Raw genomic sequence first — 24,797 nt, forward strand, 5'->3', positions numbered from 1 at the left:
AAACTGCCTTTCCCTCTCTTGCCAAGAACTGGGCTTATCTTCTTTATCTCCGGCTACTCCTTGCTTTTAAAAAACGTCGTATTCTATTTCTCAGGCCATTTTCTACCGCCCTGCTTTATACAGACTTGAATGGATAGGCAGTCAAAATAGTGGATCAACCCAAAGAAACAATCTCTTCCTTCTCATAAACTTAAGACAGCACTTTGTCTCATTTGTTTAAAAAAAAAAAAAAAAAGTAAGCACTTAATAGTTTAGGTACAAAGGAGAAAATGATGTCCTCAGTGAAGGCAAGGACCTCCAGCACCCTGGGAGTATTTAATTGAATACACAGATCTGCTCTGTCATATAAAGAACCGATTTATTTGTTTTTGTATTTAATAGGCAGCCAGGAAACAGATATTCACTGAGCATTTTTCTACCAGACACTGTCTTTTCTACCAGGCCTTACCGTAGTGAGTAAAATGGATACAGTCGCTGCCCTCAATGGATTTAAAATCTAATAATTCAAGGGAAACTCGGCTAATACCCCCAAATGCTTATTTAACAGGAACTTACAGTTTTCAAAAGAATGTATATTGCACGTTTGAGATAAGACTAAACCTTCCTCCAACAAAGAAAACACCACCAGAAACGTCTTCAAGGGTTAGCCGGGAGAAAGAAAAGGAGCGGCCTGGGACTCGGTCCCAGCAAGAGGAGGGGCAGTTTCACCGACTTTAGGGCTTCAGCACTAACCCAGGAGTCCCACGCTTTCTCTCCAGGAGCTTATTCTGACAGGAGTGACCACCAGCCGGCAACGAATGCCACCATCTAGGGCCCAAACCAGAAGGGCGTCCCTCTGGTTTAAGGTGCCCCTGCAGTGGCTCATGGGACAGATTCTGAGCCAGGGTTCCACCCAGCCTGGCTCCTGGGGACCGCGTTCGCCTAGCCGGTGGCGGCTGTTTGAGAAATCACACCAGGCGGAAGCACCGGGGCCCGGGGGCGGTCTCACCGCCTAGACAAGTGTGTGCGGCGTAGACTCAAACCACGTCCGCATAATCCTCGGCCTGAGTTTTAAACCCCCCGACAGAGCTGGATGCTGGCGAGAGATGACCATCCCGAGAGGTGCTCCTCTTTTTCCTTGGTCCCCAGCGGCGGGAGCCTTGCGACCCGGAGGGACGCCCCAGCCCCTTACCTGCCGGTTCAGCCTGACGGACAAGACGTTACTGGAGTAGCCGTAGCTGCAGATCTCCGTGCCCTTCTTGAAGTGGTACACGTTCATCTGGCGAGGCTTCGTGCGGCTCACGACCACCACGAGGCTGCTGGAGAAGAGGCGCTCCACGATGCAGACGTCGGGGATGTCATCTGCGGCCGGGGGGGCGCACACGTCAGCCGGCGGCCTCCTCGGGGTCCTCCCCCCCCCACCCCCGACCGCCTGCCTGCAGAGATTCCCCGCCCCTTCCCTCGACAGTGAACTTTAACCCGTTTCCCAAGTTCCCAAGCCCTTTCCACCATCGGCAGTCAGGCAGACCCCGGCGATCAGAACATAAAGCCGGGCTTTCCAGAACATCCCCCGATGCCCTCCGCGGCTGGAATCACAGCCCCGCCCCCGGGGCCGCTGTCCTCTCCGCAGAACATATCTGGGAGGTTTGGATCAATCCACTCTTTCTCCACGAGAGGTTTCAAAGTGGTAACTACTCTGCCGGGAGGCTCTGCTTTCGGAATTCTTCTGGTCCCTGTTGCTAAAAGGTACAGGTGCCACCATGATGGGGCAGGGGCGGGGGCAGGAACACAGTGAATTCTGTGCCTCGTGCCCGTCTTGCTGTGCTCCCTGACTCTCTCCGGAATCCCTTTCCTGTTGATAATACCCCGGACATCTGTGCTATGACCAGGGAAGTCCTTCTGCGCCCAGGAAGAAGGTAAATCAGGAAGCCTCTTGAGCGCCTGTAGACAGGAGGCCTCTGTGTCTTTCTGGGAACATTCTTTTCACATGCCTGCCTTTCTTGGGCTCCAGCAAGTCCCATAGGGAACAACGCAGGACAGATACAGAGCAGAATCTTCACAAAAATGTTATAATAAAAATAACATCTTACAAATGAATTGGGAGCCTAAGATATTATTTGCCAAGCCACTTTCTTTCCAGGGAATCCAGAGTGTGTTTTCGTCAATATGATGGTGGCATAAACAACAACCTTCCCTGAGACAATGAGAGAGGCACATGTCTAAGCTGGACTTGTTTTTAATATTCACAAGAAGTACTTCAATGTCTTTGATATGGACTCTGTGAATGGGAGACTACTGCTTTATTAAAACAAGGAAAATACTTACATGACTGAATGAATGTTACCAATATTCTACAGTGCCAATAAAAGGGCAAAAAAAAATCGTAAGTGAACTTTCAGTTCGACAGTTATAAAAACTGATAACCGTGCATATGAGTATACGAAAAAGTGTCAACAATACAGTTTCAAAGGATTTCTTAATGTAAAAAGAGAATGTGACTTAAGCTATTGCCAAATCTTACTAGTGTTTCATGGTGGTGTGTTTTTTTAAAGCAAGTGGAAACAATGATTTATATTTAAATCTGAAAAACTACTGACTCTGTAAGCTTGAGGGTTAGTGGAGGAAAACACAGAAAGCTGAGAAGCGCCCCAGCTTAGAGTCTAGAGGGCAGATTTGGTGCCCTGAGATTCTCACACACACACACTTACTGCTTCCATGGACGTGGTCAAGCTGCTCCACAGAACTCAAAGAAAACAGCTTATAACCAGATTTGGTTCCAATCGCGAGGGATCTGTGAAGGCAAGGACAGCCTGGGAATGACAACAGGTACTGAGTCCAACCATAGGTGGGTCTGAAGAGAGACACCCTCCGTCCCTCGAGCCTCATAGGGGACAGATAAACATACAGCCTCAGGAGCTGAGACATTTGATCACTTTCTAGACGGTGAAGCAAGCATGTCTTGTCAGGTGGGCAGGTCCAGTCGAAAGGAAGAAGTCAAAGACAACTACATACAAGCATGTGAAATGGTTAAGAGACCTGAAACTGAATGGGCTCTATCGTCAAATGAAGTGTCAAACCCACCAGGGACCATGCTTTCCCAGCTGGGCAGAAATAGGAAAAATGGCACGTTTGACAATATTCATCACAGTGGTACCAAGAGGTAAATTATTTTTTTTCTTTCCTTCCTTCCTTCCTTCCTCCCTCCCTCCCTTCCTTCCTTCTCTCCTTCCTTCACTTTCTTCCTTCCCTCCCTCCGTCCTTCCTTCCTCCTTTCTTTCTTTCTTTCTTGCTTAAAAAAGAAATACGTGGGGCTTCCCTGGTGGCGCAGTGGTTGAGAATCTGCCTGCCAATGCAGGGGACACGGGTTCGAGCCCTGGTCTGGGAAGATCCCACATGCCACGGAGCAACTGGGCCCGTGAGCCACAGCTGCTGAGCCTGTGCGTCTGGAGCCTGTGCTCCGCAACAAGAGAGGCCGCGATAGTGAGAGGCCCGCGCACCGCGATGAAGAGTGGTCCCCGCTTGCCACAACTAGAGAAAGCCCTAGCGCGGAAACGAAGACCCAACATAGCAATCAATCAATCAATCAATCAATAAATAAATTTAAAAAAAAAAAAAAAAGAACTACGTGATCTTAGAAGACACAGTAGGTCATTAGCAGGCAAAATTTAATAGATGCTTCCTTCCATCACTTTGCATGAAAGCATCTCAGATACTTTATACCAGTGGTTCTCATCCCTGGCTGCACATTAAACTCACCTGGGAAGTTTTAAGAAAAATACTGATGACTGTCTACCCTGCTCCTCCAACCCTGTGCTTTTTATTTAATTGGCTTTCTTTCTTTCTTTTTTTTTTTTTTTCAGTTCAAGTACTTTCATGGGCAGCCATGGTTGAGAACTCTGCCTTATCCTCAGCTCCACAAAGCCAGCACTGCCACCTACCAACAGAGCAAAATCTAAACCTTATCTGGGACAACGGGGGCTAAAAGAATTTTTTTTTTTTTTTTTTTTTAATTTTTTGGCCGCGCAGTGCAGCATGTGGGATCTTAGTTTCCTGACCAGGGATCAAACCCACGTCCCCTGCATTGGAAGTGCAGAGCTTTAACCACTGGACCGCCGGGGAAGTCCAGAATCTTGTCTTCTTTAGTTTTCACTCTTCAACCGATAGATACAGAGTGTGCACCCAGGTTTCCTTGGCCCCAGGATGAAAGCAAATGGGTCAGTTTTGTTCGGCAGCTGAGAATTCCTATCCAGCTCTCTCCTGCTTTGCCCTCAACACCTCAGCGATGATCAAAATCTTACCCAGAGCACCCTCAGAATAAGCCATCGGACCCTGACCCCTGGGAAATTGGATGTCAGGGCTGAAATGGACCTTAAAATGGTCCTACGTAGACCTAACAAGTAGTCCAACTCCCTCATTCAAAATAAACGTATGAAAAGGTGAGCTTCGCTCTTCACAGGGAGACATAGACTAAAATAAGCAGCTTACTGCTACAAGCCTGGATGGCCAAGGCTCTTGTTTCACTAGCCTAAAAAAGAGAAGGTCATATGATTCTCCCTGGAATTTTTTTTTTTTCAACCCTAACATTTGTTCTTCCCTGGGATGGCAGTTGACTTTTAATCAGCAAGGTGGCTGCTTCTGCCGCTTCGCCCCCCGTGCCCCCCCCCACAACTGACCTGCTGAGCAGCTAACCTGGGGGATTAGACGTTTGCATCAGGCAACAGTGCGCTTAGAACTGGGGCTTGGCTTCTAATGACAACAAACTCGAAAGGCCAGCCAGCCGCATCTTACAACTTCAAAATATACATACTCCATAGGGATCACTGCTCCTAAACCTTCTTCCCATAAACTTTTTTCACATAAATATGTGTGCATTTAGTTGCAAACCAAGGTTTCTAAAGCTTGCAAGTAAGGGGAAAAATGTTGTAATTAGAGTCTTATAATATTAACCAAAAGATCTGGCAACTTAAAATAACTTTCAAACATATGCCCTGCTCCACACGAATTTTAAATATGGGAAATGGCAGTGTGATCACTGTTGTGCTTTAAATGGTTGATCAATGACCACAAAAAACTCTGAATCAAGGAATTCAGACTAAACCCTTATTTCATTCATAAGGCCTTTTTGTAGGAAGAAAAAAAATTCTCATCACCTCTCATGAAAATGGGATTTGGGACAAATACATACCACGAATCAAATGAAAAAACACACCCAAATTGTCTGGCACAGGGCCAAGCAGGAAGGATGAGTGAAGACTGCTAAAGGTTAGTTGTCTTCTAACTAACCTTCTCCAGAAAAACTGGGCCCTAAATTTGGCCTATACTTATAGAAAAAGACACGCTGACACTCCGAAATGTATTCGGCAAGGGGCTTGACTTATTTTAAAATCCAATGTCATACCCTCTGAGGCTCAAAGCAACTGACTGTGACAAAAACTTTTATTTATAGGTGCAATAGAGCTGCCCAGCAAAGCCAGGAAGACAGAACTGACCGTAGGGACTAAGGAAATTAACTTCCCAAGCACCCCACGGTTTTGAAAATAACATTCTTATCCAACTGCTATAGAAAGCTGGGACTTACCTAGAGTAAAAATTAACATCCCTTTAAAAAAATGTAATAAACAATGCTACAAAGCAGAATTGAGAACATTTCCTACTAAGAAGCAAACTAGCTAGCTCCCCTCCTTAACCTGCTTTCAACTGGGAAGGCAAACGCCCAGGCATTTCAACAGCCATCCTCTCTTGCAAAATGTTTCTTACAAAACATCAGAAGTGTATCTAGACCATCATTTTTGTAAACTGTGGCTCTCAACCCATGAGAAAATAATTTAGTAAGTCACGAATGGCTTTAAAAAAAAAGAAACACAAAATACCAGAGGGTATTGCACACATTAAGAGTAAACAGCATGTTGTGAATTGCTTTTCAGTGATATTATACATATATATATGTGTGTGTGTGTGTATATACACACACATCTATATCTGGATATTGGGTAATGTTGTAATATGTATTTCTTATTGTGGGCTGTGGTCAAGGAAAGCTTGAAAGTCCGTCCTCTAACCCAGTTGCCCAGCTACTGGATTACACGATTACACATACAGCTTTTTCGAACAAAGGTATATTGTTTGGCATAGGGTGTTTTTAAACAGAAACACAAAGGGAATGGAAGCCAGGGTTGCTTATGGTACACGATGGCCTTAATTACACCACTGAATGTTCAGTATTAGCATAGCCCAGGCACAGACGGCCAACACACACCTGAAGCCGACTCCAAACAAGGAGCACAACAGAGACTGGTACAGCAGGAAATGGGAAACTGGGAAGAGGTCATCACTGCCTAATGCTCTGGGTGCACATTCCAAAGAGATTATTCCATACGGTGCCCAGAGCTGGCGTCTAACAATCCCATGAAAAGAGGTAAGGGAGCAGGAGTTTTCTTCTAAGGGACATCTTCCAGATGTCTGAAACACAGTTCAGCAACTCCCGGCTCTCTGGCCAAAGTCCCAATGGGAACATCAAGGTGAAACGTTAAAAATCCAGTCAAAAAGCAACAGAGTGGAGCTCGTGCTTCTCCCGGAAGGCAGCCTGGGCCCGGAAAGGGCTCCGGACTCCCAGGAGGCGGCCCGGCCTCTCCAGTGGGCTACGTGAAGACACACTGAGAGCAGTGGAGAGGTTCCTGACACCCAGATCCGGCGGGCGAGGTGCCCTGCGCTGGGGCTGGGACCGGGGCTGGCCTGGCCGCAGGGATAGGCTGCCTCTGAGTCACTGGCCCTGCCCAGATGCCACGTTGAGATGCTCAAGGACAAATGGGAAAGTTTTTCCTGTACTCCCATCTTCCTGGGCCCCAACTACCTCGCCTTGGGTCAGCTTGCAACTTCCCCGTCCTCTCCCATCTCCTTTGCTTTGGCCTCTGCCCCTCCTTCCCCAGACCCCCACTTTGGTCACTACCCCGCCCCCCCCGTCCCCCCACGTACCTTAGCCTCCTTCAGCCCCACTCCCCCGGCTAACTCCCTCCTTCTCCCCCGGCCGGGCCCTCCTGGCTCTCCGCCGGCAGCGGGCGATGGGGGTGCTCAGCCCCCTCCTGGAGGACGGGGAGGCCGAGGGGGCGGTCCGGGGACCCGCACCGGTCCGGGCAGCACCGGCCGTCCGCCGAGGCCTCTGGGGGCGTAGGCCCGCGCCTCCTGCACAAGTTGCCAACTGGACGACACCCCCGATCGCGACTTTTCTCCCCCACCTCCCGGCAGGGCAGGCGCCTCGGCTTACGTGCAGTCCTGGTTGAAAGAGAAGCAGCTGAGCGCCTCCTCGACCCCGCCCGAGGGGCCGTCTGGGGCCCCGGCCTCCATCAGGGGCTCGACCCGGGAAGCCGCCGCTCCGAGCGGGGGACAGCCACCTCAGCAGCCCGCTGGCGCCGGCCCCGCGGGCCGGGTTGTCCGCCCCCTCCACCCCCGGCCCCGCCCCCGGCCCCGCCCGGGCCCCGCGTCGCCCCGCCCCTCCTCGCTCAGCTCCGCCCCACCCCGCCCCCTCCTGCCGGTCCCGCGGACCCAGCCACCGAGCGGGCGGGGTCCCCACTGCCGGCCTCCATTGGTCGTGAGCCCACGCCCCGGCTCACTCTTGGCCAATTGGCGACGGCTGTGGGCGGAACCGCCCTGCTGGCGACCCGCCCCCAACTCCGAGACACGGCTTGCCATTGGGCGAAGGCGCGTGACGCCAAGGCTTCAGGCCACGTGGCGGTGTTTTCATTGCCAGGGCGGCGGGGCAGCTGGGCCCGGCCTGCAGGCTCCGGTCCGGCGTCTGCGTCGCGGCCGCGGCAAAGCAGACAGGCGGGCGCGCTCGTTCCGACCCCACCCAACCCCGTGTCCTGGGTAACACTCCGTTTATTAAACTTACAGTTTAGTAGAGAGCGTTGGACGCCAAAGCCCCACCTTCTCGTAGAGTCTTCAAGCTGCTTAGAAAACTGTTTCTAACAGGAGGACGCTGAGGCCAGATAGGTAGGACGTCATCTTATCCATTGTCCGTTGAGAACTCTTACCACAGGTCAAGCACCGTGTTAACAATGTGTATTATCTCGTTGAATTCTTACAAAACTTTGGGAGGAAAGTATAATTATGCCCAATTTAAAGAAGCCGTAACTGAAGCACAGAACTGCTAAACAATTCTGCCTGAAGTAACACAATAAATGGTAAAATGTGGTTTTGTCTGATTTCAAGACCCGTGCACCAACGATTCTGCTAGACAGTTTTTGGCAAAACCTATCTGATCTGTAGCTGAAAAAATGAAAGAAAATGTGTATAGGATGTTGTATTTTATGAAAAGGATGAAGTCTTGAAGACAGCACAGTAAAAAACTCATGTAATTCGAGGTGAATCCAAACGGTCTCTCTTCCCAAGATGAATACATGTTGCCATGTAGAATTATCAACACGACTAATGAATCAGTAGCTCTGCTAGTTTTGGATGTATATAATTACTGACGAATTTTTTTTTTAAGACTTTCTTTTTTAAATTAATTAATTATTTATTTATTTTTATTTATGGCTGTGTTGAGTCTTCGTTTCTGTGTGAGGGCTTTCTCTAGTTGCAGCGAGCGGGGGCCACTCTTCATCGCGGTGCGCGGGCCTCTCACTATCGCGGCCTCTCTTGTTGCGGAGCACAGGCTCCAGACGCGCAGGCTCAGTAATTGTGGCTCACGGGCCCAGTTGCTCCGCGGCATTTCGGATCTTCCCAGACCAGGGCTCAAACCCGTGTCCGCTGCATTGGCAGGCAGATTCTCAACCACTGCGCCACCAGGGAAGCCCTACTGACCAATTTTTAATTCATGCTTTTCAAATTTTGAGACGAAATGATATTTTATTGCTGTTGTTGTACGACTGCATTTCAGACTGGTATAATTCAAATTTTCTATTTTGTGACAAAACTGTGTATATATATATAGGAAACTTGGACCTACAGTGGGTGAGCGAAGAGCACTGTTTCTCTTAAGCTTTTCTGGTTGACTCCTGGTTTTGGTTTTCTGAAATGCAAATATAACAGTTTCTTCTTTCAGTGCTATTATTCTTTCTCTCAACTGATGTAAAAATAGTTCAGCTAACACATCTACAGATGTCGATTGCTCTTTAGTTGATTGTGAGGTGTTGTAAAAATCATCGTAAGGGAAGGAGCTGCTGCTTGGATGCTTTAACTGTGTTATCCTTGTAACGTCTCAGCTCAGAGGTGCTTTCCCTCTCCCCTCCCAGCTCAGGCAAATGCTGCAGTCCTTTTTGTTCTATTTAGAAAGCAAAAAGTCTGACATTCTAGTTGTTAGGTTGTTGGGAGAATTACATAATGTGCACAATAGGTTTTTAAAGTGGAAGCTGTTATTACCAAGAATTTGGACTTTATGGGGTAGAGATGGGAGCTGGTGTTAGTTTTTGAGCAGGAGCGTTTCATGATAAAAGTAGTGTTTTAGGCAGATAAACTCAGCCCGGGTGTGCAGAGCAGATTAGAAGGGAGAAAAGCCTAGACTAATGTGAAATTTTAGGAGCAAAAGCATGTGAGAAACTAGGCTATAGGTTGGCAGCAAGGTCAGAAAGGTTAGGACAAAGCCAAGAGAGATTCTTTTTTCTTGAAATGTATTTGACATATAACTTTGTGTCAATTTAAGGTGTACAACGTGTTGATTTCGTACATTTATGTGTTGTAACCTGACTGCCATTGTAGCGATAATTAGCACCTCATCACCTCATGCGAAGAGATGTTTTGAAGGGCGCTGTCCAATAGAGGGATAATGTGAGCCACAAATGTGAACCCCAAATGTGATTAAAATTTTTCAAGACGTGTCATTTAAAATTTTCTAGACCCCATGTTAAAAAGGGTAAAGAGAAATGGGCAAGTTAATTTTAATAATATTTAACTAGTTAAATATTATTTAATATAACCCAGTACGTCAAAAATATCATTTTAGTAAGTAATCCACGTAAAATTATTAATCAGCCAGTTTGGATTATCATTATTTTTTAGCATAAATATTTAAAATCCCGTGTGTCTTTTTCACTTACGGTATATCTCAATTTGCACTAGCCACATTTTAGGTGCTCACGTGTTTGGTAGCTATCTTATTGCCCAGTGGACTTCTGAGAGCATAAGCCTCGGGGCATGGCAGCTGATGGGGAAGGAGGGGTGGCAGGGAACAAAAGCGAAGACTTAAAGCCGATTCCATGGTCGGAAGGCGTACTGTGCTGCCTTCAGAAACCAGATGTCTGGCAGGTATTTAGGAAGCTGCATTTAGTTTCAGACACGTTGAGGTGGTAGAACTGAATGCTCACTGGAGTTAAGGTTCAGACCTAGAGATGTAGATCTGGAAGAAAACAGGTCACCTTCCCAGCCCCAATTTTTCCTATGAATGATCTCTCTTGTATATTTCCTACTGGGTTAATGGTTCACATCCCCCAAGGACCCATGTGGAAATAACATCCCAGGGCTGCCTCATCTGGCTTTATTTTTCCCAAGACAATACAGAAATCTGTATTTTATGTAAATGTATATTTATAGAAATATTTATTTCATAGAAACCTGTATTTTTACGTACAAATGTTAAACGCTGACAACTAATTCTTCTTTTTAAAAAACACTATGTGAGCCAAACTAAATACATCAGCTGGCTGGATGTGGTTTGTGGAGGGCCAGTTTATGACTTCTGTTAGAGGCAGAAGGAGCCACTTGGAGAGGTTCCACCCTCAAAAAAAAAAAACAGTCCCAGAAATCCGTTTGGATAAAAGGCCAAGGAAAAGGTTATAAATAAATTCAGAGGTGCTGAATTCATTTAATGCCAGGCTGGTTTTTCTTTTTTTAAGTCCTAGTTCTCATCTAGGTTCTATAGGAGTGGAAACTCCTGATTTGAATATCAGGCTTATGGCATCTTAATCCTTCCACATTTTTGGAACAGAGATTTCAAGGCTAAATATCAGAAGCAAAGGAATTTTGGGGGAGGGGCAGAGAACACAAAGTTTACTGAAATGGGAACAGGATTTTGACTCTTTCTCTTTTTCCCAATTGTAATTCCTACGTGTCCATCTTTTCCCAGGGAAAATGTCCATTCTTTCTAGGGAAACAGTAAGTCAGCAAAATCTTGGGAGAATCAAGCCAGGGTCTGGGAATCAAACATCCTTTGTCAGATAAAATTGCAGGCCACAATTCAGCTAATGGGAAGACTTCCTATTTGTGTAACAGTCAGGTTGTAATTTAAAGATGCTGACCAGGGCATACACAGGGCATTAACAGGGGAAGTTGGAAATGAGAAATCCTGTCTGATGCAACCTTCCGGTCACTCAATATGGTTGCCTGTGACACCCAACCGTCTATAATTAGAGTAACTACTAGGTGAGTGAATACCACTCCTGGCTGCTGCTTCCTTATATAAAATCCATTCTATTTTTATAAAATCAAGTCACAGGAAATAATCTCCTTTTTCTCTTCTTGTTGATGTGTTTCAACACTCTGAATGTGAGCTGAGAAAGAGTAGAACCACAACGGAGAAGGGTGTATGGTAGTACTTGGAGAAAAGAGGAAAGGAGGAGGGGCAATAGAAAATAGGTAAGCCTTTGGGGTTGGGGAGAGGGAAGGGCGATGGGTTGTGACATGAAGGAAGCTCAAGAAGTTAGCCCCACAGTTCTAAGTAGGAGAGGAAGGAACAGGCTGTAGGGTGATTTCTGGGAAAGGAGATGGTCCCATGGGATTGGCAATCAGGAAGTCCCCGGCCAAGGGTCTGGTTGAGCAAAGGCACACCTGGGCTTTCTTGTTACTCACCATGGGCACCGTCTGTGTGGGAGAGGGGTGCTGCAGTGAGTGAACAGCCCCTGGGATGTGCCTTTGTTCCCCAAACGGAACCATTATTTCTGGTTTTTCCGCTTGAAAAAAGGGAGGGCAGGGAGTAAAAATTAACAACCTTTCTAATATTCCTTGACTTACGTATTTCCTCTCAAGGGTAAGAAACAATGATATTTCACTGAAGAACTGGTGTCTTTGTCTTCACCCCCTCCCCGATCTGTCATATTTTGGCTTCCAGAATAATCTTCCTAAAACACCAAAGCAAATCACAAGTTCTCCATAGATAGTTGCTGGTCAACTGACATTTACAAAGACAGTAGCTTTCTATGCCTGCATTTGCAGACTTACCTTGAGCAAATGGTCTATTATTCAACACAATGTGGGGAGGTTCAACCATCGAGTTTCTGTTCCCTGGGACATCTGAAGACCAGCCGAGATTACAGACATGGGTTCATCAGATCAGCCAATCACCCTGGCTTAAGTGTTAGAGTACCTGGAAATGGAAAACAAAGCTTTATAGAAAACTTGGCTTGAAGCCTCATACAGCTTCACGTAATGCTCACTACATCTGTTCTGTCCAGGACATTTTATCCCCATCATGCAGCCATGTAAACCCATCTTGAGAGACGTTGGATAAGTTTCTCAGGGACCCAGGAGATGTTGTCTTCACTCAGTTCCCTCCACTAGATTCTCGGGTCACCATTTCATGCTGCCTCTCGCATTGCTGTGGCTCAAGGTTGGAAACAAAGCTGGAATCTTAAGCTCTACCTCATTGGCTAGAGAGGCAGGGCAGAGAGGAAAAGACAGGATTGTGCTAAGAAGGCCATTGGTCAAGCTCAAAGGGGAGGCGTGGAGTCCTGCAACTTTTCAAAAAGGTCCAAAGCTTTGCTTACGTTTGCCAGGGTACTACTCCAAGTAGAGTTGGCCCTCTGTGTCAGTGGATTCCGCATCCATGAATTCAACCAAACTTTGATCGAAAATATCCCCCCAAATTTAAATAAATAAGGAAATAAATTCCAGTTTCAAAAGGCAAAATTAGAATTTGCCACGTCAATAACTATTTACATAGCACTTACATTGTATTAGGTGTTATAAGCAAGGTAGAGATGGTTTGAAGTATTTAGGAGGGTGTGCCTAGGTTATGTGCAAATACTATGCCGTTTTACATAAGGGATTTGATTTTGATATGGGGCAGGGGTCCTGGAGCCAATCCCTGCGGGTACCCAGGGTCGACTGCACTAAAAATATCTTTTGCTCCCAAGCAAAGTGTTAACCTGTGCTCCTGGGTGGGAGTGGCTAGTTGATAAATGATGCTGTAGGACTCTGGGTTTCTTCCTGGTCTAGAGAGATGGCCTAGGGAGTGGTAACCATTCCTTGGAATACTTGTCTCTAGGAAAAAGGTGATTTCCGAGGTCTTAGGACGGCGGGGCGACGGCTAAGAATCCAACGATGCGTGGTGAACAGCGCCATCTAGCGGTCCACAGTATTCGGTTCCAGGCTGGTGGGTGGGTTTTGAAGGAAAGACTGACTTCAGGGGAAAGATCTGGGGATTTGATTCTAAAGCTTTGGAAGAAGAGTCCCCGAGGCTCCCCATGTGTTCTTCCAAAACCTCTTTACTGTCTGTACATCGAAAACGCAGAGGCCCCACTCCCCACTTCCTGTGCTGGAGGAGACGTTTGGAAGGGGTTTGCATATTCACTCATTTGAAAAATCTTTATCAGGTGCCTACTATGGGCTTGCCACGGTTCCAGGCCCTGGGGATGCACCACGGGACAAAATCCTTAAAAATCCTGCCCAAAGATCTAAACAGACATCTCTCCAAAGAAGACATACAGATGGGCAACAAGCACATGCAAATGTGCTCCGTATCACTAATTGTCAGAGAAATGCAAATAAAAACTACAACGAGGTATCACCTCACACGGGTCAGAATGGCCATCGTCACATCTACAAATAATAAATGCTGGAGCGGGTGTGGAGAAAAGGGAACCCTCCCACACTGCTGGTGGGACTGTAAAGTGGTAGAGCCACTATGGAGAACAGTATGGAGGGTCCTTAAGAAACTAAAAATAGAACTACCATATGATCCAGCAATCCCACTCGTGGGCATATATCCTGAAAAACTATAATTTGAAAGGTTACATGCACCCCAATGTTCATTGCAACACTATTTACAATAGCCAGGACATGGAAGCAGCCTAAGTGTCCATCAACAGAGGAATGGATAAAAGTGTGGTACATATGTATTGATACAATGGAATATTACTCAGCTGTAAAAAAGGATGAAATAATGCCATTTGCAGCAACATGGATGGACCTAGAGATGATCACACTAAATGAAGTAAGCCAGACAGAGAAAGACAAATATCATATGATATCACTTATATGTGGAATCTAAAAAAAAATGATACAAATGAACTTATTTACAAAACAGAAACAGACTCACAGACTTTGAAAACAAACTTATGGTCACCAAAGGGGAAAGGTGGGCGGGAGGGATAAATTAGGAGTTTGGGATTAACATACATACACACTACTAGATATAAAATAGATAAACAACAAGGACCTACTGTACAGCACAGGGAACTTTACTCAATATTCTATGATAAGTTATATGGGAAAAGAATCTGAAAAAGAATGGATATATGTATATATGTAACTGAATCACTTGGCTGCACACCTGAAACTAACACAACATTGTAAATCAACTCTACTCCAATATAAAATAAAAATTAAATTTTAAAAAATAATAAAATTTTAAAGATTTTTTTAAAAATTAAAAAAGTCCAGCCCACATAGGCAGAAAGACCACAAAGAAAAAAATAAAATAAAGTGCAGAATACCTTAGATGTAATGAGTGCTCAGAAGAAAAATAAAGCAGTGAAAGGGCGTCTGGAAGAGTTGAGGAGGGGGTTGATTTCACGGAGAGAAAGCAAGGAAGGCCTCCCTGGAAGATTCCCTTTGAACAAAGGCCTGAGGAGAGGTGGGAACGGTTTCCACAGGCCCGTGGGGAAAAGCATTCCGGGCAGAGGGAAGGGAAGTGCTCACGAAACACGGCGGAGGCCAGGGTGGTTGGAACAGAGAGAGGAGGGGGCAGAATCCGTAGGCAAAGAGGTCAGAGTGGAAATGCTCGGGGTGTGGGAGAAGTATGAAAAACCACTGGACGTTCTGACTTACATTTGAACAGAATCAGGCAGCTGTGTTGAAATAAATGGCCGGTGTTTCAGGAGATTCACAAGTCACCTTAGCGTGTTCAAAGCTCCCGAAAGCCCAGTATTGTGTTTATTTACTATTGTTTCACAGGCTTATTTAGATCTCTTGTTTTCCAGGAACACCCACTAACTTGTGGGACTTGAGAAAGTAAAAATCAGCCCCGATAAGCCGGCTCAGATGTTCCCGAGAGTCATAAACACGTCCCGTGCGAGGCCACAGCGCAGCTGCAAAGTGCCTGTGAGTGGCTCCTGTGTTCTTATCACTGCCTCCCTCAGAGGTGCTTTGCTCCTGTCACCCCCGGGACAGAGATTTTGGAGATACCCAATGGTTAAAGCACGCCGCTTCAGGACCACCTCCAACCCTGACCTGGCTCCTGTTTCCCCTACCCTTCCCACCTTAGAATCACTCAGCACAAACCCAGGTCCTACAGAAGCCCCTTGCCACACAGCCTCTTACTGAGACAGCCCATCTGGTGTACACCCGCCCTTGCTGCAGTAAGTGAATAAAACCAGCACTGACTGGGTGAACCTGGTGGTCTTTACCTCGAACGGTTAGCAGACCCCAGTGTTTTGTAGACGAAAGTTGGAGAAAAGCTGGACAGAATGATTACTTCCTACACTGAAGTTCCTCGAGTCTAAAGCTGAAGCGTCGCATCCCACCTGAAATGTCTTATGTACTTGTTGGAAAACAGTGCGCGGTCAATGAAAGGGGTGAGGACTGTCAAATATTTTTAAATTTTGTCAAATATTTTAGAAATGGTGAGTGGGTATTCTTTTCATTAGTTGTCTCTTGTCTGTCTGGTCCCTCCTGCTGCTAACATTTTTGGCTGAGCATTTGTGCTACAGACCCTCTTGGCTTGATTGGGGGCTTCATACCCACCCCTCCTACCCGGGGCATTTTTCAGACAACACTCGGATGTCCAGAGAAAGAGCAGAGTGGTTCTAGGCAAACACGTCCACGTCCACACCTGAGTCACAGGGAGAGTGTACGCAAAGGTGATTCGCAAAATCGGGCTTGCACCTTAGAAAGCTCATTGCAGAAGTCGAGGGTGGAGCAGAGACAGAGATGAGGCTGGAGGCTGGTCCATCAGTCCCAGCTGGAGGTGATGAGACCTGAACTCAGGTGACAGCTCGGGGGGAGGTTAGAAGTTTCAGGACTCAGTGGCCTATTAGACCAGATGCTGGTGTCCATTGTGACAGCACCAAAGTTTCCTTGTTCCTTTCCCATACTTTTTCTGCTTTTAGTAAAATGGTCATTTATGTTTTCTCTGATCTTAGGTTCATGGGGTGAACTACATTGATTAATTTTTTTAAATTGAGGTGAAAGTCACATTCGGTTAACCCTTTTGTTTGTTTGCAGCACAATTTATTATCTGGTCATAGTATTTGGGTATATTACTAGACATAGATTTAACACCATTGTGACTCCTCTTGAGACAGAACAACCCCAAAAGAAAACTTCAAATTGTGCAAGAGCGATAAATACCAAACTTTCTGGTCTACAAATGTGTACATATAAAATGCCAGCCATTTCTGGAATCATCCAGCGACCACGTGTTCACGGCTAGGTATCTGGTTTTGGCAGTGCTAATTGTTGGAACACGTCACATGCGTTGGCCCCAGTTATTTTTATGTCATTTACCAAACATGTTTGCGGGGACGGGACAGCCTCGGGCCCTTGGTGGGTGAAAGCCCTTCTTTTTACAAGCAGAAACCCCAAGCAGCTGGCCGCTCTGGTGAGCCTGAAGGTGTCACTGTCTTTATGCTTTGGTGAACAATCAAATGTCAACAGCCTCTGGCGACCAGGGCGGGACAAGACTGCAGTGTGGGTCGAATGTGTCTGGATCCATCCTGTTGACCCTAAACACGGAATAATTCTTCCACTTTCTCCGTGTCTCAATTGTCTGGTCCCGCAGACTGCTTCGGCATGACCACATGGATAACAGTAAATTCATCTTGTGTCAGTTTCCACAGGTTTCCATTCCTCTTGCTGCATTAGATCTGCCAGCTGCAGAATGTGTGGCCAAGATCTCGTGATAAAACTGCACATCACAGCCCTTCAACCGCTGAATGATGTGCAGCACTCAGATAAGCAGCTGCTTTAAGGCCCTGTTTAGGGGAGGAAACTGACTAGTGTAATTGATCGCATCACTTTTATCGGGCTGATCTGCAGATACATTCAGCAAGGAATTGTTCTGGGTTGGGCGAAAGCAGGACAAAGCAGTCCCATGAATCTGCTCGTGAATCTGCTCTCACAGAGAGGGGTCGGGGGAGTGGGGGGCTTGGGGGTGCCGTTCCTGGCTCCCCTTGTAACCGCGGGCTAATTCTTGCTTCTTGAGTTGATCTTCAAAAACCAGAAACTGCTCCCATTCAAGCTTCTGCTGGCGCATCTGAGCAGTTTGCTTCCTTTCTGTCTCTGTCAATCTCACAGGTGTCAGTTTTTTTGAAAATTTCAGCTTTATGTTTGTTTTGCTTTGCAAATATTCTTGATATTCCATGTTATATTTCTTTAAAAGGTCCCTTTTCAATTCATCTGTCCTTGGGAATGCAATCTCCTTCAGTTTCTTCATAATATCCTGCTGTTCAGGTACTCCACGTTGCTGGTAATCTTAATACCTGGGAAGCCTTTCTACAAACAAGATAATAAATTGATTATAAAGAACAAAGGCATTTTCCAAGTTTCCTTCCTTCAAATACACAAATGCCATCCTCTCCATTTCTATTCCAGATATAAAGTAGCGCCCCCTCCCAACAGACATGGAAAACAAACTTAACGTTACCAAAGGGGAAGGAAGGGAGGGGATAAATTAGGAGATTGGGATTGACATGTACACACTACTACATATAAAACAGATAACTAATAAGGATCTACTGTATAGCACAGGGAACTATACTCAACATTTTGTAATAACCTATAATGGAAAAGAATCTGAAACAGGATAGATATATATATATGTATGTATGTATTACTGAATCACTTTGCTGTACGCCTGAAACTAATACAATATTGTAAATCAACTATACTCCAATAAAAAAAATAATTACCAAGAAAAAGTCATGGCCTGGAGTGATATTTTCATTGATGGTAACATTACAACCAAGGTGGCTCAGAACATGGACTCACTCTTCTGGGCTGAGGGGAACATCTCATTGTGAGGCATAGATAGCAGCTACTTTTTCCCCAGAATTCACAGAGAATTTCTGATCCGTGTTGTCCTGTCTAAAAAATGAAGGTGTTCACTGTTTCTTCTCAATTACGTCATCATATTACTTCAATCTAATCAGAAATATAGTGGGCCATAAGAGTTAGATCACCCATTTATTAGGAAAGGATGTAACTCAGGAACAGGCAGATGGAAGAGATGCTTCAGGCGAGGGATGTGGGAAGGGGCTCAGAGCTCCCCTGCCCTTTCCACACGCTACGCTCCCAGCACCTCAACATGTTCACCAACCTGGAAGCTCCAAAATTAACCTTTTTAAAGTGAACATTTCAGTGGCATTTAGTACATTCACATTACTGTGCAACCATCCCCTGTATCCAGTTCCGGAACATTCCACTGCTCCAAAAGAGAACTCTGGACCCACTAAGCAGTTACTTCCTATCCCCCCTGCCCCCATCTCCTGCCCATTGCCAGCCTGTTTTCTGTTTCTATGGAATTACCAATTCTGAATATTTCACATAAATGGGGGTCCTACCATATGTGACCTTCTGTGTCTGACCTCTTTCACTGAGCATAATACTTTCAAGGTTCATCCATGTTGGAGCATGTACAGTATTTCATTTCTTTTAATGGCTGAATGATATTCCATTGAATGTATATACCACAATTTGTTCATCCATTCATCAACTGATGGACACTTGAGTTGTTTCCACCTCTTGGCTATTGTGAATAGTGCTACTCTGACTATGTGTGTACATGTAATTATCTGAGTACCTGTTTTGAATTCTCTTGGGTATAGACCTAGGAGTGGAGTTGCTGGGTTATATGATAATTCTATGTTTAAAATTTTGAGGAACTGCCAAACTATTTTCCACAGATGTGGAACCATTTGACAGTCCATAACAATGTATGAGGGCTCCAATTTCTCCACATCCTTGCCAACACTTGTTATTCTCCGTTTTTGTTTTCTTTTAAATTACTGTAGCAGGCCCCATGGATGTGAAAAACACTGAAGTTTTGTGCCATGTCTGCACAATTGCAAACACCTGGGACGTCCAAGTAGTGCTGGATCCCCCAGCTGAGCCAAAGCTGCGCTATATTCTCAAGTTTCCCATATCTATTCTGGGTCACACTCTGGGCAACAAAGCTTTGTGTCATATAGAAAGTCGTTCAGCTTCAACACGTAAATTCAAATGTGAATCCACGGGGCCAAGTCAAGGGACCAATATCTGAAACAGATCCTGCGCTGCCACCTCTAGCTTGTTCTTTCCATTCTGATCTTTTATTCTCCAGGTAAATCCTCTTGATGCACCACTGATTCTCCAGATATGCTGGGACGCACTCCTCAGATAAGCTGGGGTATGGTTGCATCCCAGCTTTGGTTCAGCCCGGGGATCTCTGCTCTGTAGGTTTCTTGTTAGGGTGGAAAGTAGTGCCAATCACAGCTGATACAGGAGGACAAATCGCTTTGGGAACCAGAGACTTTGGTTCCTTTGACTGTAAAGATGCTGCGTGACATCAAAGAAGGAACGTCTTAGAGGTAGCTGCTACCTGTATCCCGGGCATAGGGTAGAAATATGGGATGGAGAGAGAGAGAGAGAGAGAGAGAGAGAGAGAGAGAGGGAGAGGGAGAGAGAGGGAGAGAGAGAGAACCAGATCATTGGCGAAGAGGTAGTGGCTGAAGCCATGAGAGCAGGTAATGTGTAATGGAACATGTGTCAGTTGGTGAAGAACTGGAATGAAATGTCCTGGTTTGATGTTTGGAGTATTCCTTTAATTTTAGTTACACTATCAGGAGGGAGGCTGGCTTGTGTGCTGAGCCGGTCAGGGCAGCTCTAAGTCACACATTGCTGATGAGTGAGAACCTCTGTTATAAATGGAAATGTGAACTGTCAAATGCACCTTGGCTGAAACTAAGTGCCGCACAGGATCGCCTATTTTCCTTATTGATTGCAAATACACGCAGGGAATAAAAAGCTGGTGTGTCTTCCAAAAACACGACTGAGAGTTTTCACGGCTGCATATCTGAAGTGGGTGTGATTTAGACGTTTCATGATTTCTCTGACACCAGAAACATCCTTTGGTGGGGTTCTAATTTCTTATGGAAGTTTGGTTCCAGAAGCTATTTAAGAGCCTTTAGGAAAGACATCAAGTGGATAAGATGTATCTTAAAATATTGAAAGTGGCAATTTCCTAGGTCCTCATTTCTTCCCTTTCTGGTCTCTTCCCAGGGATCTGCTCCCACACTTGCCGGTTTAAGTCAGCCTCTATCTACAGTTGACCCTGGTCTGACCTCGCTCTCTGGAATTCTCTGCATGTCAACATGCACTCCGATGGCATTCCTGACGAGCTCTTGAAAGAATCCTGCTTCAGCAACTCCCAGGGAATGGTGGGAGAGGTGTTTTTTAAAAAGAGATTTGTCACACACCAAGGACAGCAGTCATTTACTTTGCACCCTTTTATGCACGGACTATTTGCATGGTAGGCTGTTCATTTCCATTCTCCTATTCTCCCAATCCATGAACATAGTATAGATTTTGAGATCTTCTTGACCCAGGTCTGAAATTTCTCATGAACACATAGCCCAATGCCTTACACCCCCCAGGGATTCTTATCACATTAGCCTGTGTATTTCTTTCAAAGCAGTTATCACAACCTGAAATTATCTTGTTTATTTACCTGTTTACTGTCTATCTGCTCCATCTAGAAGGTAAGCTCCATGAGAGCAGGGTCTTCTCCCAGCATCTAGAGCAATGCTTGACCACATAGTAGGAGCTCGTGAAATATTTGCTGAATGACTGACTTACAGAATCAATAATTTTAAAATCATATAAAACTTAATTAAATTTATAAATTTATAAATTAAAGTTAAGCTTTCCATTAACTCATCATCAGTGTCTTTTTTTGTCTCTCTTAAACAATGATATTGTCCAAATTTAATTGGTATTATGACCAAATGTCAATTAACTATATTAGTGGCTCTCAAAATTTTTGGATTCCCTTGACACTCAACAATTATTGAGGGCTCCAAAGGGCTATTGTTTGTGTGGGTTATATCTATCATTATTTGGTGCAATAGAAATGAAAACTGAGAAGAATTCAAAATATTTATTAATTCATTCATTAAAAAATAATAAACCCATCATATATTGACATTAATATCATATTTTTTCTGTTTCCAAAACAAACAAAAAATGGGGATGAGGGGCTTTGTTCTACATCTTTACAAATCTCTTTAATGTTTGGCTTAATAGAGGACAGCTGGATTCTCATAGCTACTTCTGCATTCAGCATGTGGTGACATCACATATCGTGTAGCCTTCAGCAAACCCCACTGTGCACTTATGAGAGAACAAGAGTGAAAAAGGTGAGTCATTCCTTGGTATTATTCTGAAAATAGTTTTGAGTTCACAGGTGCCTCAAGAGATTCTTGAGTGGCCCCAGGGATCCTTGAAGCACATTTTGAGAACAAATGAACAGTATTAATGGAGAAGAATATACTTTTCTTTTCCTTTGAACTGCATCACCTTTAAACACTGTATCTTCCTCTTCAACATCCGTAGCTTAGGTTAGTATTAAACTGCTTGTATTCCTCAAAAATGTATCATTGCCAAGGGCAGCCAGGATGCATAGTGAGGGATGAATGATGGAAAAACGAACCAAAGGTCAATGTTTATTGCACTCTGACTCATTCACACAGAAACAGAAACATCAATTATAAAAACATGAGCCTTTGCTGCATGGTCCATATTCTCCAAAGACTGTCTCTACTCTTTATAATAACACTTCCATGTAGGAATTACTAACCTCATTTTATAGACAAAGAAAGGAAAGCTCAGAGAATGTAAACAATGTGTCCGAGGTCACCAAGCTAATGAGTGACGGAGTGCTGACTCTGGTACTCCAAAAGCATTTAGATTTTTATCATCAAATACTAGATTACCATCACATGGGGAGAAAAAAACACCGAAGCAATGAAGAGTTCACTGTATAAATGAATCAAAGAATTTTAAAAATACAGTTTTTTCTTTCTCTTTCAATGATGTGTAACTAAAAAGAAGTCGATGCTTTTTTTTCTCTGATCTGAAAAGTAATACATCTACAGCAAGACTGAAGACCAACAAAATATCCATCGATAGAAGACAGGTTACATTCACTGTGGTCTGTGGATAGATAGACCATGATGCAGTCGTTAGAAGGAGGAAGGCACCTCTATGGGTACTGATAGGGGACCATCTCTGAGAAATGTTCTATGAAAAAATAAGGTAGCGCAAGGTCTGTTTCTATTTTAAAAATGTGTGTCTTAACGTGCACAAGTCACCAGTGTCTTCCATGAACTCAACAAGAGGACCAACAGGAGACGGCTTATTTTTCTGTGATTCTAGTCCCTTTCTCCCCCATGTGCACACCTCGAGGTATTGTATGGGCAGATCCGTAACTTTTCAGGTCCTTCCAGAGAGTACAAAGTGTCCCTCTCACAGCCAGTTCAAAACCACCATCTCTGCTTTTTCTCCTTCCCCACCTCCTCCTTCCCACTCCATCTCCATCTTTTTCTGAGCTGGGACCAGGAGAGATTAGGCGACTGGGGTGAAGTCTGCATCAGAGACATCCCTGTAGGTTTCCCCAACCCCCCACCCCTCGCCCATTAGGGCAGCATCTCCAAATGCCTCCAGAAGCCTGTCTCTCTCAAGGGCCCCATCTGTGGTTACTCAGAGGGCCTCTCACGGGACCCCCGCACTACCTCCTTCCTGATCTGGGTGATGTGCTCTTTAGCAGACCTCCCATGGCTCTCCTCCTTGGCTTCTTCCTCCAGCACCCATCCACAGCCTCTCTCTTCTGTTGCACGGTCAGGTGGCAGGTGGAGCCCTTCAAGTGGCTTCTGCCTTTCTTATCCCATATACACCACTATATATAAAATAAATCATCAACAAGGATCTATTGTACAGCACAGGGAACTCTACTCAATACTCTGTAGTAACCGATATGGGAAAAGAATCTAAAAAAGAGTGGACATGTGTATATGTGTAACTGATTCACTGTGCTGTACACCTGAAACTAACACAACATTGTGCATCAACTATAATATAAAATAGAAATTAAATTAGAAAAAGAAGAGATGGCTTCTGTCTTGACAACTCCTCCAGCCTCCGTTACCCCGGGAGCTCACCAGTCCTCACCTTGACACGGCTGGTGTAGAGACTTCCCCACCGCTACCCTCCCTCCACTCACCCTGCTGGTAAGAAGCAGGCACTAGGCTCTGTATGCCTCCATCTTTCTCTCCCATCTTCTAGGGGACCCAGGCCAAATTCCCGAGAACATTCCCGCGGTCTCTGCTCAGACGCACAGGGATGGTCCTGAGAGTCTTCCCAACACAACCAAGCTTCCAACCAGGGCCAGTGACCTAATTTTCAGGACCCAGTGCAAAATGGAAATGCAGGGTCCTTTGTTCCAAAAGCAAGGAAAAGTACGGTTAAAGGCACTAAACTATAAAGCTTTTTCCTTTAAAAATGTTTTATTAGTTATAAATCATAATGGGGATAAGAAAGCTACATGAGTAGCAATGTAACTTACAAATAGCAAAAAGTACCATTCTGGGGTCATAATTTTATCTAACGCAATAATTTGCTAATGTGATATCTTGATTGATCATTAGGATTTTCTGGCTCACTTTTCTGCACATTAATTTATTAAGTCATCGAATGTTATACTTTTAGTAACTTCATTTTTAACTGACATAATTGAAAGTGATGTCAGTTGCTCTTGGAAAATGCCTGACTGTAAATATAATTTTTAATTTTGAGAAGGCTTATTCTGTGGATGCAAGTTGCAGTTGCTTGTGTGATCCCCATAAGTTACAGGAGACATCAGATGAAACATTGAAATCGTTACTGTGCAAATTTACATTTAAACTTAAATTCAGACATACTCAGAAATGCTTAACATGAAGAGATAGAACTATTGATCTAGGTGCTGATCTATAACATAAATTTACCCATCAGTTGGCCTATCTCTCTTGGATATGCGTTGTTGATTTCTGGAAAGAGGGGGTGATTTCCGGCTTGCTTCCCATTCCCAAAGCCTTGGAGATTAGGAGGAATGGAGTGAAAAGGAGCTTACTCTTTTATTTGTAGGATTTGCCACTGTTTTTTTTTTTTTTAATTAAAAAAAGTTTTAAAATTTTTGTTTGGCTTTTTAAACATGGGCATATCTTAATTGTTCAATAAAAAAACTCGTTAACAAGAAAAGGAACTCTTTAAGCAAGAAATGCGCGGTGACTTACAATCTCAGTACTTGGTTGCTCATTGGTAATATTTTGATTCTTGCTAGTCTTTCCAACACCTTGAATGGTTACATTTTTATAGTACTCTTTTTATATTAGACGTAGCTATCTATAGTCCAGCATCTTCAATTCAGCTAAAAAATGGTAAGCCTGAAAACTTGCCAACTGTAGAGCACTGTCAGATCAAGTCTGCTTTTTCCTGGGGCTAAGTTTTTGGAAAGGTAAGGAGTCATCTGTCATTTTGGTGGTGTTTTTTAAAAAGATAAGGTGTGGGGCTTCCCTGGTGGCGCAGTGGTTGAGAATCTGCCTGCCAATGCAGGGGACACGGGTTCGAGCCCTGGTCTGGGAAGATCCCACATGCCGCGG

At 44.8% G+C, this 24,797-nt stretch overlaps 1 protein-coding gene and 1 pseudogene across 3 annotated transcripts in view; both read right to left on the reverse strand.

The window, feature by feature from the left end:
- Nucleotides 1-7,420, reverse strand: part of WIPI1 (WD repeat domain, phosphoinositide interacting 1) — a 31,199-nt gene extending 23,779 nt beyond the window's left edge. For both annotated transcript variants that reach the window (XM_082370472.1, XM_082370473.1), the window contains exons 1-3: nucleotides 7,241-7,420; nucleotides 2,688-2,770; nucleotides 1,172-1,341 (exon numbers count right to left, since the gene is read on the reverse strand). In XM_082370472.1, the coding sequence (XP_082226598.1) occupies nucleotides 1,172-1,341; nucleotides 2,688-2,770; nucleotides 7,241-7,320 (333 nt within the window). In that variant the 5' untranslated portion in view covers nucleotides 7,321-7,420. The remainder of the gene's footprint in view (nucleotides 1-1,171; nucleotides 1,342-2,687; nucleotides 2,771-7,240) is intronic.
- A 6,869-nt stretch (nucleotides 7,421-14,289) lies between these two features.
- On the reverse strand, nucleotides 14,290-23,872 carry LOC309618242 (AMSH-like protease pseudogene; annotated as a pseudogene). The gene has a single exon. The product of its transcript is annotated as an AMSH-like protease pseudogene (transcript).
- Nucleotides 23,873-24,797: the final 925 nt, after the last annotated feature.

This window comes from Balaenoptera borealis, assembly GCF_965194805.1.
Source record: "Balaenoptera borealis genome assembly, chromosome: 20".
Classification (NCBI taxonomy): domain Eukaryota; kingdom Metazoa; phylum Chordata; class Mammalia; order Artiodactyla; family Balaenopteridae; genus Balaenoptera; species Balaenoptera borealis.